This window comes from Andrena cerasifolii, chromosome 16 (assembly GCF_050908995.1).
Source record: "Andrena cerasifolii isolate SP2316 chromosome 16, iyAndCera1_principal, whole genome shotgun sequence".
Taxonomy (NCBI): domain Eukaryota; kingdom Metazoa; phylum Arthropoda; class Insecta; order Hymenoptera; family Andrenidae; genus Andrena; species Andrena cerasifolii.
The window spans coordinates 1,839,130-1,851,309 of NC_135133.1; the positions used below are offsets into that span (position 1 = coordinate 1,839,130).

Below are 12,180 nucleotides of genomic sequence, written 5' to 3' on the forward strand. Positions count from 1 at the left end.
TTGAGGCACAAGCCAACAGCCAGGTTGCAAAAGAGTAACCTTCGAAGATTTCGCAACCACGGGATGTCAGACATGTCAGAGTTCATCAGAATCACGCTGCCCCACAAACACTCGCAGCTGATCCAAGGGTGTGATCCCGTTTTATCAACGTCGTAGTGCTCAACTGGTCGACCATTGTTTCCGTGGAAACTATAAAAGTAGCGACGCTGAGAGCACAGACGCCAAGTTGTCCGTTTATTCTGTGCGGTGTGGTGGTTCGCATCAACCGGGTTAGAAATGGTTGCCCCAACACCTTTGGCTATGCGTTCGTACACAGATAATATATCAATATATCGACACACAGGGAAGTGGGGGGATGTTTTAACAGGGTGAAATTTATTTCCAGTCAATCCAGTCGTGTTCGCGACGTTGATGCTGGCCAATTACACGATCTTCCCTGATGGAGATGGCGCGCCGCATCTAATAAAGCTGGACTATGATCCACTGACTCCGGAGGACATTAGTGTGTTGGCCGCCAATGTAAATTCCATCTTTTTCACACTTTACACACGGTTAGAATTATTCCGCTTAATTCTCTTTCAGAGAAAATTACTCTGACTTTCCATCCCTTAAAATTTTAGAACGGAACAGAGTTTATGGGACTTTTGTAACATAACTGTTTGGGGAACTGCGAAAGACAAGTGAAAATCAACTTTTATTATAATGGAAGAAGGAAATGTTTGGGAGGTATATGTTGATATACATATAAATTACTAGTAGTCATATTGTGACGGAATCGAAATCTACTAATGATTGTAGAAGTAATGAGAACTTAGTTTTTTTTTTTTAAAAAATCAAATTTGTGGTTTTCAATAGTCGAGAGGTAAGAAAGGGTCTGATGAAATTCAAACGAAGGACAGCTTATTGTTTGTTAGGTATTTAGATGAAACTCTTTTATGGAAAAGCTACGAGGCACTTAGATATTCGATAATGGAATATTTGGGGCGTAGTGGGAAAATATTTCTTGCGTCATTCATTTAGTGTTTGAAGCTTCAAACGAACTGAAGTTCTTCAGTTTTTCAATATTCACTCTTATCAATACTCTTGCAGAATCACCCTAGAAAATGCAAACTATTTTCACACCATTATATGCAATATTGAAGATTGACTTCCACGTAGTAGAAACGAATTACTAGACTATCAAGTACACAATTATGAACAAGTTGATAATTTTGTAGCCATACTGGAACGAAACATAAGTGACGAATAATTAAGTCGAATAAAGTTAACCCGGGTCAACATTATTCAACACGTGACGAATAATTATTTTAGCTTTTAGTCGTTATTCGAAATTGTATTGAAATTAAAATTTTGCCCACGTCTATGGCTGGTTTTTTAAATACTCCTGTATTCGTCATAAACTATGCTAATACAACAAATGATTTCAATCTTCCTTCTTTGATAAAGTGACCAGATATTTTCTGTTCCAATGCGGGACAAGCAAGCAAGCAAAAAAAATGGGTTAACAGATCCGTGAGGAGATCTTCTTCGTAGTTTATTAAAGCATTTACAATATATTTAAAAATACATACTTGTGATTATAAAGTGATACATAGAAACGAAATTAAAAATATTTCTTTTTTCACAACAAAAGAAAGTAGAGGAAACGGTAACTTTATGCTACTGCAAAAATGTAAAAGGTTACATGTCCAATCCGGGACACTTTGCGGGACACTTTTCAATGCGGGACAAAGGGCTCAAATGCGGGACGTCTGGTCACTTTATTCTTTGACCGAGATTTGCAATATTCAAATTCAACGAATATGTGTATCAAGCGTTGAAATAATCTATGCTTTCCATTAAGTTTCATTAACTGATCAATCAACTATTAACTTCACCAATGAATGTATGTACTCTCCATTTCAGGAGAAACCCAACGGTTGGACAAGTCATAGCGATCGACGATCCCAACAGCGTCTCAGGGAGCGCCTGGAACGCGAGCACACCAACCATCATGATTACTCACGGCTGGAGGAGCACTGGTGATAAATCCTCATGCACCCTGGTTCGCGATGGTAACGTAAATGAGTCCTTATCGTCGATTTTCTACAGAAATTTCCTCAATGAGTAAGATGTGATCTGGTTCCAGCATACCTCAAGGTTTTTGACTGCAACGTCATCGTCATCGACTGGAGTGCAATATCCAGTAACATTCTGTACCATAAAGTTGCGAAGAGTGTACCGACAGTGGCTGAACATGTAGCCAGTTTCGTAAATATCCTGCGATTAAAAGCGAACCTGGATCCAAACAACATGAAAATGATCGGTCACTCTCTTGGCGCCCACGTCGCGAGCTTGGCCGCGCGAATCGTATCGCAAAATACGGAGGTCGCAGAAGTTGTTGGTAAGTGGAAACACAAAATATCGAGCTTGAGAAATACGAATATAACTGTGAATTTTTCTCGTCATAAATTGCTTTGTCTAACCCGCCACTTGGCAAGATTAAAATGAAAGCAAAAATGACGTAAATCTTTCAGAGTTAATTTCACATCCTTAACCCTTTGACTACGAAAGGCGTATATATACGCTCTCACAAGTCTATAAATATATGCGAAAGAAAAACTGAATATTTTTTATTTATTTGCAATTATTTATTTCTTTAATCCCTAAGAATGGTATCGAATCTCCGCGTACCGTTTTGGTCAGTACCTAAGGTCGAAGCCAGATATATTGGCCGGTGAATTCGTTTTCGCAAGCAGCGATCGAGGAGAAATCAACCACCACCACCTGACGATCGTGGATTTGTCAGTTGGAGTTGCTTGGCCCAAGAAGGGTATGGTGGGGTAACGTGAACGCTGCTCGGCTCCGCCTGTAACGTAGCTGTGTGGCTCTTGTTTATTCTTAACGTAATAGTTGTGTGCGTTACGAAGTTATGCGTAGACCAATATTAGATGAAGCTATCGAGAAAGAATCACTGTCCTGACCAATGAAGCTCCTGAATTTTTTCGGAGCTAACGCAAACCTATTCTGATGTGTGCATTTCTACGCTGACAGCTCGGTTTGACCTACACGCTAGAAGCTTGGCGCTATCCCCACCACTTCTGACTCGCTCTTGCTCTGCGAAGGCGAGAGCGAGTCAGAAAACGTTGAGAAAAGGAGCACTGAGGCATGCAAACTGTGTTGTGGGAGAATACCCTTCACGAAACTCACTGGCCAATATATCTAATACCGACCTTAAGGCTGCCGTTCCAATGGGCGGCTGGCGACTGCGCCACTAGTGCAAGGGAGACGTATGTATCTGTGTCTCCCTTGCACTAGTGGCGCAGTCGCCAGCCGCCCATTGGAACGGCAGCCTTTAGTCAGTGGACAACCAGTCGCAGCGACTGATATGCAAATATCGCGCCGTCTGTATCGATGGTTCTCTCAAAGAGTGTGCCGCAGTCAAAAGGTTGAAATGAATTCAGCCAGCAAATAGAGTAGTATACTATTCATCAAGACACCCCTTAGACGTATCACTTTTTAAGAAATTTCTAATACCGACATCTGTGAAAGGATTGCTTCAGAAAATGAAGTTCAGTGTTAGAGGAATAGAATATTCCGTTTAAGGACAGGATTTCCCTTTGTGCAGTGAAACTGTTATTGCGATGCGAGAAGATTAAGCAGGTTCCTGAAAATTTTAATTACAGCTCTTGACCCAGCCAAACCACTGTTCGAAAGGAAGGACGAGATCGGAAGAGTAGATAGTTCACACGCGAATCACGTTCAAGTTGTTCACACATGTGCTGGTCGATTGGGGATGAATTCCGGGGTTGGCACATCCGATTTCTATGCCAACGGAGGAAAAGACCAACCAGGTTGCTCAGCTGACCCGTTTGGTAAGACTGAAGTTTTTCGAAACTTTTAACAGTGTCGATGCGTCAATTGGACACCCTTAGCCGTGGCACTCTGTAACGGGACAGGGCTGTAAAATTTATTACGGCAAGCAGCACTTGGGGCAAGGCCTGGTCGTCTGCGTTATAAATGTATACCTCTCGGGGTTAGCCCGAATCTTCGTTGGGACTTGACCTTGAGCATTGCCAGATGCACATTCGGGGAAAGTCGGGTTGTCCTCGCCGGCGACGTTTTCCCACCACGGTCTTGCTTTCGCCCACTGTTTTCGGGCGACCAATGGTTATAGCGATTTTCTCACCCCGGTTTGTTAACAGCCAATGACTGGGTTTCGTAGGTTTCTTGTAAGAAGGATGTACGCCTCACGGCCAGATAGAAACTAGACTTGAATAAAGACACAACACAGTCACGATAGCTAGATCTGTACAAGTTTTTTTCTCTTATCCAAGAGATGGTCCTTCGAGTGAAACTTATAGTCGGCACATCACGTGCAAACTTAACAATACCCGAACGATCTGAATGATCATTCGCGGGTAAAACCAAACAGCCTTGCGCTCGAATGCTGACGAAATGTCGCAACCATCCCGCTAAAGAAAAATGACTTATGACAGTCTATTCGTTTCAAATATGGGAGGCGGAAAATTGATATGAAAAATTGCGGAGCACAAAATGTGAACAGGGTTTTTAGTGCACGTAATGGTGAAGACACGTTTTATTGCAGGTATTTGCGCACATGGGCGCAGCTACGAGTATTACAGTGAATCTGTTACCAAGCCAAGGGGATTCCCTGGTGATTCAAAGAGTGGTGGACCGCAAGCATACATGGGTGGGCCTATTCTCGATCCAAAGTAAGTTTTAGTGACTTTGGGTGTATACCAATTTTATATACAGCCGCTAAGTTTCATTTATACTTATTTCTTTTGTAGGGCGACTGGCAAGTACAACTTCCCGACTGCTGATCATCCACCTTACGCGGTTTCTGCACGGATTGTTTAAGTCATGATGTAAGGTTGTAAGGGTAAGGTGTGCTCACGCAGCAGCTTTTTTTCGTATTCTACTGCGCTTTTCCAATTTCCACCATATTAAAATACGGCCGCCTAATTGTTTAATTATTTTGTATTGGTAAATTCGCCGGAGAAAAAGTGAGCGAGCCTCTGCGAGGGAAGTTGCAATACTTATATACATTATACATGAACGGGACGTGCTTGGTCTTTCTGTCGCGTGTGCTACTTTAAAATTTAAAACGACTTTTCAAACGTCGCTGTCTATCGAATCTCGACATCCCCACCGCCGGAGGCGGACGAAGTTCGATCGCAGTTATGCAGAGTGTCTCGTTCGAGACGATCGCTAATACAACACAATGTAGTACCGCCACTGTACGCAGGTGTCGCCACAATCTTCAGGCCCAAAATTTCCAACACGCACGCGGGGGAACCACCATCGGTCCCGCGACGCCAACTGAGCTTCATACGTTTTTTAAAGCATTATCAAGGGGTGGGGAAGCAAAGAGAAATTCTTTTTAACTTTTGTTATTATTATATTATCATTGCCTCTTTTAAGTGAGAGGGCCGTGATCTGTTTTTATGCTTCAATTATGCTTCGCGTCTCGTTCTCGAGATCACTAATAAAACACAATGTTCGGAGTTGTATGTAAGACACTATTAAAAATTATATATATGTCTTTATTCGACAAAAATGCGAGAGATTTGTAACAAATTATAAACACTCTCAACTAACGAATAGGTACCATTTATTTAATATTCCCTTTGCAGAAGAAGCTTTATTACTAATTTTTTATCTAATATGTATTAGGCTGCTGCATAAACACTGTCCGCCATCGCCACTTGGTTTATATAACGAGTACATACCTATTAGTTACTCAATTCAAATACAACTATCAACGCTGATTTATATTGCGAACAACTTGAGAGAGTACAGCAAGACCTGCAAATTAAAAGGCCATCCTTTGTGAATTGAAAGGGTGTCTTGTATTTCTACAACAGCACGAGATCACACGTGGAGAGAGCAAAGGGAAAAAATATCGAAACTGTAATGCGAAGTTAATCTTCAACAATTTCGAAGCCACAAAAAGTACAATAAACTCATTTCTTAATGATAAATTCGAAGATTTGTATAAAAGAGACATTTAGAATTTGGCGATTTCTTACCCCCTCCCTCCCCAAGTATAAGTACTCCTAAAATTTTACATTCCAACCCCTCCCTTTCTTATGTAATATTTTTTGCATTGTTTTTTTCGTTATTAAAATTCTTTTAAAGGTCTGTATAATTCATTTAATTCGGTTTTGTGCGCGCGATGAAACATCGCTCTTGAGACTACTCGTATTGAAAACTAGGTTAAAAAAATATTAGGTACGTAAGACGCTACCTGACTCCTTCTACCCCCCCCCCCCCACCCCAAGCCTTATGTAATATAAGGACGATTCCTAAGTACAATACCTAAGCTGTTTTCAAAAATCGTGCTTATAGAAAACGTAGGTACTCCAACTTATGCAGCAACCTAACACTTTGGAAACAAATCATGCTCGAAGTTCACTTTGTACCCTTTGCGCAAAACTTTCCCGGCAAAAGCAATCCCTTGGAAAAGGGTGGCTGACTTAAAGGAGCATTATTTCAAAAGTTTGCACCACTCAAAGTGTTAAAACCAGAAATAATCACAGACACGTCAGAGGTAGGTACATAGTTTAAACATTCCTCTAGTAGGGGAGACCGGGGCTAAAAGTTCCGGGGGTAAGTTGTTCCGACGGCTCTATCTTCAAAATAAAAAGAGCGTGGTACTTTAAATTATTTTTTCCGCGTGAGTTGATCACGCCACTCTGTCGCCCACTTTAATAGCGCCCGCGACAGCGAATTGTGTGGTTGTAAGCAAGGACCAATTAGTCGCGTACCAAATAAGGTAAATGGCCCAGTGCTTAAACAAGGCCTAATAATTAAAAATTGAGAAGAAATTTCGTTAATAATAACAGTTTTACGAATATGCAACGTTTAAATTGATCGAAATATAATGTTAAAATGTATTAGCATTGTATAGATACAATTATAAGCTTACGTAACTGAATTGTTATATCATGCAAAAATATTATTGCACAGTAAAGCTTCGACAGTTTCAATCTCGCTTCTTACCTAATGGGCTCAAGTAAGCGAGAGAATATTTTTGTTAAGGTTGTAATTACTTATTATTTTATAATTTTTTAAATAGTATAGTTGTTTTGGATTTATTAAATATTGAAGAATTGCAAATTAATTGGATCTCTTATTAATTTTTTGTTTTTAATATTGAAATTGTTGCGTTTATCCACTAGTACACGAAAACAAGACATGGACCAGTTATTAAACGCGTGTTTAATGGTGTTTAAACACTGGTAGAGACGCCAGTACTCAGTGAAGTTTTGAGATTATTAACATTTATTGTTCTGAAGTAAGTGTGTTTGGTATCCTATATATTTACGTTAATAATAACTATACAAAAATATAATACTGTTTAAGAATTATTAGGATAATTGATCTTAAACTCGTCATAATATTAACATAACCTACAATTTTATAAACGACTAAAGAAACCCAAATTAATTAATTCGGGTAAATAATAAAGAATTTAACACAAATTTATTATAAATAAAATGTTTTCATTACCCCAAAATATAACCATATTGATTTATTTTCATTAACTGATAGAAATAGTTAAATTAAATATATATTCAATAATTGGGACGCTGATAGTTAATGACTGGGACACGCTATGAATTTCAGTTAATTACTGGGCCATATGAGCAGTTTCATGTTTCATTTAATTTAAAACTTCTCCTTTAATAAATGTAGATTTTTGTTACTTTACCTGAAAGTAGAAATTTTACGCTTTCGAATAATCATATTTAATTATAATTCTATACTGCTTAAATATAAAAGAAATTGCAATTATCTCAACTGCTCCCTTAACTGTTTCACCACTGGGCCATTTACCTTAAGTAAAAAATTTCTATCATTATTTTTTGGTCTATTTCAATTATTTAACGTCAATATTATAGATTGATTCGTTCTTATGGATCAAATGACATTTAAGAACATGGTGTAATAGTGTTTATCGTTTCAATATATGAAATAACAGAATAATCTCTCAAATTGTTACTGTAACAACTTGCCCCACCGCAAATGTATAAATTGTTCCTGCTGTGCTTTAAGACGCGAACATATGAATGAAAGGCGGAAAGGGACACGACTTCGATCGAAGTTATGCGTAAAGATAAATAAAAAGTGTCGGTAGAGAATTCAATATCTGCCACATGATTCTATCGAGATTTATTAAAATACTACAATGTGGACAAGAGGCCACAGTAGGCTACAAGTACAAATCTCACTAAGTAAGTACCTACAAACAGTCGAATGTAATACTGATTAGTAGATTATAGTTTTTATACCAAAGATAATGTTTACGGTTATTATATCGTTTTGGTTTTCTTTTAAAGATAATACATTTTTGTTTACCCTGCTAGAATCTATGAGTATTTCAATCAGTAAGAGTCAAACTCTTTGAGATTTAAATATCCCTGGCGCCACCTCTGAACGATATAAGACATAAGCATAAAGACAACCTTAGTCAGTCAGTCTATCGTTATCGTTGTTGCTTGACTTGTGTTCGCTATACAAGAGACTTCTATTTTTCTATAAGAAAAATGTATTCTTAATTCACGGAACAAAGACAAGTTAAGGTGCTATTCTCCTCGCTCAATTAAAAACCAACGATATGCAGTTTACTAAAAATGTAAAAGATATATTTAGTCAAGAATTAAAACAGATCCGAACCTTCATAAATAAACATTATTAATAAAATTCTGTTTTATTTCATTAGAAAATGAAATATTTCATTAAAAGGCAGCTCTTATATCTTAGTAACAACTTAACCCATTGCGATAACAACTTGCCATAAATAGGGGTAAGAAGTTCCGCTTCGATCAGCCACAAATAAATTACTTTCTATGAAAAACCTATTACGATATATTAAATACAAGCTTAAAATCAGAAAATATAATAAATTTGACAAGAAATTAGTGAACAGTGAAGAGAATAACTAAATTATTTTCCATTCATTTTTTATGTTTTATCGAAATCGGAACTTTCAGCCCCGGTCTCCCCTACCTCGATCACCTGACCAGCTTTTAATCAATGCTGCATTCATGCGTTATATCACAATCTACTCGAAAGATAACGACATGGCGTATCATCGTCCAGAATTTTGCAACCCAGCAGCTCGTTCGCGGTGAAACGAAACTTCATGCGGGTGAAACAACCCTGACAAAGCGCGGGCAGTTTGCCCTGCGCCTATTTTTCCAACGGCAGTAAGTGGATTTCGGTGTCCCATGGAGGTAATCGTCTCACGAAGAAATACGAGGACCACCGCGGAGTCGGTTATTTCGCAGACAAGCCGAGAATTTCGCAAATAAATGGGCAAAGATTATGCACGGAAGCTCCTGGCAAAATATTGCGCGTTATGGTGAAAAATCGAGTTCAGCGACGAAGCCTACATTTTCTATTCGCTAAGCTAACAACGGTGGCTCGATGACCTATTCCATCGTGAAATAATGGAAATCTGTTTTTATTCACACTCTCAATGGTGAATATTCCCTTTGAGGTTTTCTCTTTACTCGAGTAAGAATTATTTTCGAAGGAGAAAGTGGGGGTTAAGATTTGCAACGGATGAAAGGTTAAGTTCTTTTTAGCTTTGAGAAATGAAGATTGTCCTTTACCGAAGTACGCTTGAGTCACGAAAAGCTGTATTTTTTCTATGACTTAGGGTAAACTGCACTAATACTGCCACTGCAGTAATCACTGGTACTCCTGATGAAAAAACAAAATATATATTAAAAAGTACGAGCTCAGAAAATAGTTCTCTGCAATTTCTTATATTTCTTTCACTACAACACCGCAGAGTCCAGTAGTTAAACTGCACATTTTACATCTGGCAGCACCACAGAAAAGCCGTAAAGGTTTTTTAAATTTTGATAAGGAGAACTACAATAGAAGAGAAACATTCAGCAACGAAGAAGAGTCGATGGCTTTCTTAAGCAATTATCCTGAATCAGATGACTTTAAATCTGAATTTTCCTTTCTTTTGCCTGATCTGTTATATATTTTTATTTTTAATTATTAATAAAGAGTGAATTATTTAAAAATCAATAATTTATTTTTAGTTTTTGAGTGCCAATAACACTGTCCGATAAAGAAAAATGAGATTTTTGTATAACCTTAATGAAATATATCATTTCCGATGAATTTTTACTCGCTGAAAACGAATTTGTCCATAAAAAAGGGGTAGCGCGTCAGGATTTTGAGAAAATTGCGGTTAAACGTGCCAAAAAAGCCTATTTTAGCCATATTCAAGCCAATATATAAAATAATGGTAGATCCTAAGGAAAATCAAACTAAATACCCGAATTCGGCGAGAAAAAATGTACAAAATATATATATTACTTTAAGAGTTACAATACATTCTAAGCAAGCAACCGCGTACAGAAGTGGTAAGGGACTGAAATTTTTGGTTAAATACACGAGAAAGTTGTATATATTGTTAGTGGTTTTTGAGGTCGCTGATTCCAAATCCGACATAGGATTTGTAAAATTAATTTGATTAAACAATTTGTTTAACAAATTATATTGTAAAAAAGTTTTAGAATAAATAACAAAATTTCGGTGACTTATACATATTTGTTTAACTATTTTCCCAACACGATTCTCTATGTACCAAAACATGTAATTTTGCAATCATTTGTTTAATACGCTGTGCCAATAAATGTACAACTTAAGGGGTTATACCTAGTCAGGCGGTCGAAAAGAGGCGAATATTTGTGAATTTTTTTTGAAGAAGCGGAAGCGTATATTTTTACAAAACTTTTTGTGCTTAAAAGAGCAATATTTAAAGAACATTTGGTATTTTTTTCGTAGAAAAATATTTACGTTTATAATAAAATAACAAGCGACATCCAGGAAGCATTTTTAAAAATTTGCTTTCGCGGTGAGCACTGCCATTCCGAACCAGATTATCTAAAATCAAAAAACAAAAAAGATTTCGTTAGTATATTAATGTATCCTCAGGTTGACGGAGAGAATTTTCCGAAATATTAAGTTAAAACAAAATGACGGCTATTTAAAGTTGAAATCCTGATCTTTCGCGGGATTTTTGCACGGAAATATCAGGATTTCAACTTTAAATAGCCGCCATTTTGTTTTAACTTAATATTTCGGAAAATTCTCTCCGCCAACCTGAGGATACATTAATATACTAACGAAATCTTTTTTGTTTTTTGATTTTAGATAATCTGGTTCCGAATGGCAGTGCTCACCGCGAAAGCAAATTTTTAAAAATGCTTCTTGGATGTCGCTTGTTATTTTATTATAAACGTAAATATTTTTCTACGAAAAAATTACCAAATGTTCTTTAAATGTTGCTCTTTTAAGCACAAAAGGTTTTGTAAAAATATACGCTTCCGCTTCTTAAAAAAAAATTCACAAATATTCGCCTCTTTTCGACCGCCTGACTAGGCATAACCCCTTACGTATACCAATGATTGTGCTTTTATGCCTATTCTTGTTTTTCAATGAACATTTTTAAAATAAAAGACACAATAGCTACTCGAAATGTTTTGTTTTAATGAGACATCCATAAACACCGATAACACCTGAAAATTAAGACCTTATAAAAACTTCACAAAAAAATATAGACATTCCATTTGTGACTTCCACTTAGGGTGCCTATCATTGTACGGTTTACCCTGCTTGTAATGGAATTAAAAATAAATTAAAGTTGTCGGCCTTTTTATTGCTGTCAGTCAATATATTTGCGTAGTAACGTCTAGTGAATATAAGAATCTTTTGTGATGACAAGACGATTAAGTGATTTACATAGTGGTTTTAGAGAAACTATGGGATCTAAAGTTTTGCAAAATAGTCGAGTTCCCTAATCTCTTTAAATTACTATCCAAAAGACCGAATATTTGACTTGATTTGACGAGCCCAGGTATTCTCAAATCAAAATTTGAGTTACTCGAATACAAGCGCCTCGTACAGTTCTATTTCCAGCATGTCCACAAAAATATATCGAGTATAAAAAATAAGTAGCTTGATTATAATGGAAATATCATCTAGTACTTGTACTTCGTTCAAGTAGTAGTTTAATAAACGTTTGATACAACTTTCAATCGCCTAATCTTTCCATCGTACGATCACGCTCGATAGCCGAGATAACGACTATCGTAACTTTTCTCCAGAAGTAATTAAGCACAATCAAAGGATTGTACAATTAAG

General features: G+C 37.2%; 2 protein-coding genes across 2 annotated transcripts in view; one reads left to right on the forward strand and one right to left on the reverse strand.

Moving 5' to 3' along the window:
* Positions 1-12,180, reverse strand: part of Rpn2 (Regulatory particle non-ATPase 2) — a 225,064-nt gene that overhangs the window by 194,177 nt on the left and 18,707 nt on the right. The window lies entirely within an intron of this gene.
* On the forward strand, positions 187-5,353 carry LOC143377884 (pancreatic triacylglycerol lipase-like). Its single transcript, XM_076829686.1, has 7 exons — positions 187-304; positions 386-551; positions 1,906-2,054; positions 2,129-2,383; positions 3,666-3,854; positions 4,589-4,715; positions 4,794-5,353. Exons 1-7 carry the CDS (start codon positions 277-279, stop codon positions 4,861-4,863), a joined length of 984 nt encoding a protein of 327 aa, XP_076685801.1. The 5' UTR covers positions 187-276; the 3' UTR covers positions 4,864-5,353.

What these genes read in the sequence shown, in the direction of transcription:
- LOC143377884 (XM_076829686.1), top strand. Translation starts at nt 277, where the DNA reads ATGGTTGCCCCAACACCTTTGGCTATGC. An exon ending in GGAGGTCGCAGAAGTTGTTG is followed by an intron (nt 2,384 to 3,665) that starts GTAAGTGGAAAC and finishes TTTTAATTACAG; the next exon opens with CTCTTGACCCAGCCAAACCA. An exon ending in TTGCTCAGCTGACCCGTTTG is followed by an intron (nt 3,855 to 4,588) that starts GTAAGACTGAAG and finishes GTTTTATTGCAG; the next exon opens with GTATTTGCGCACATGGGCGC.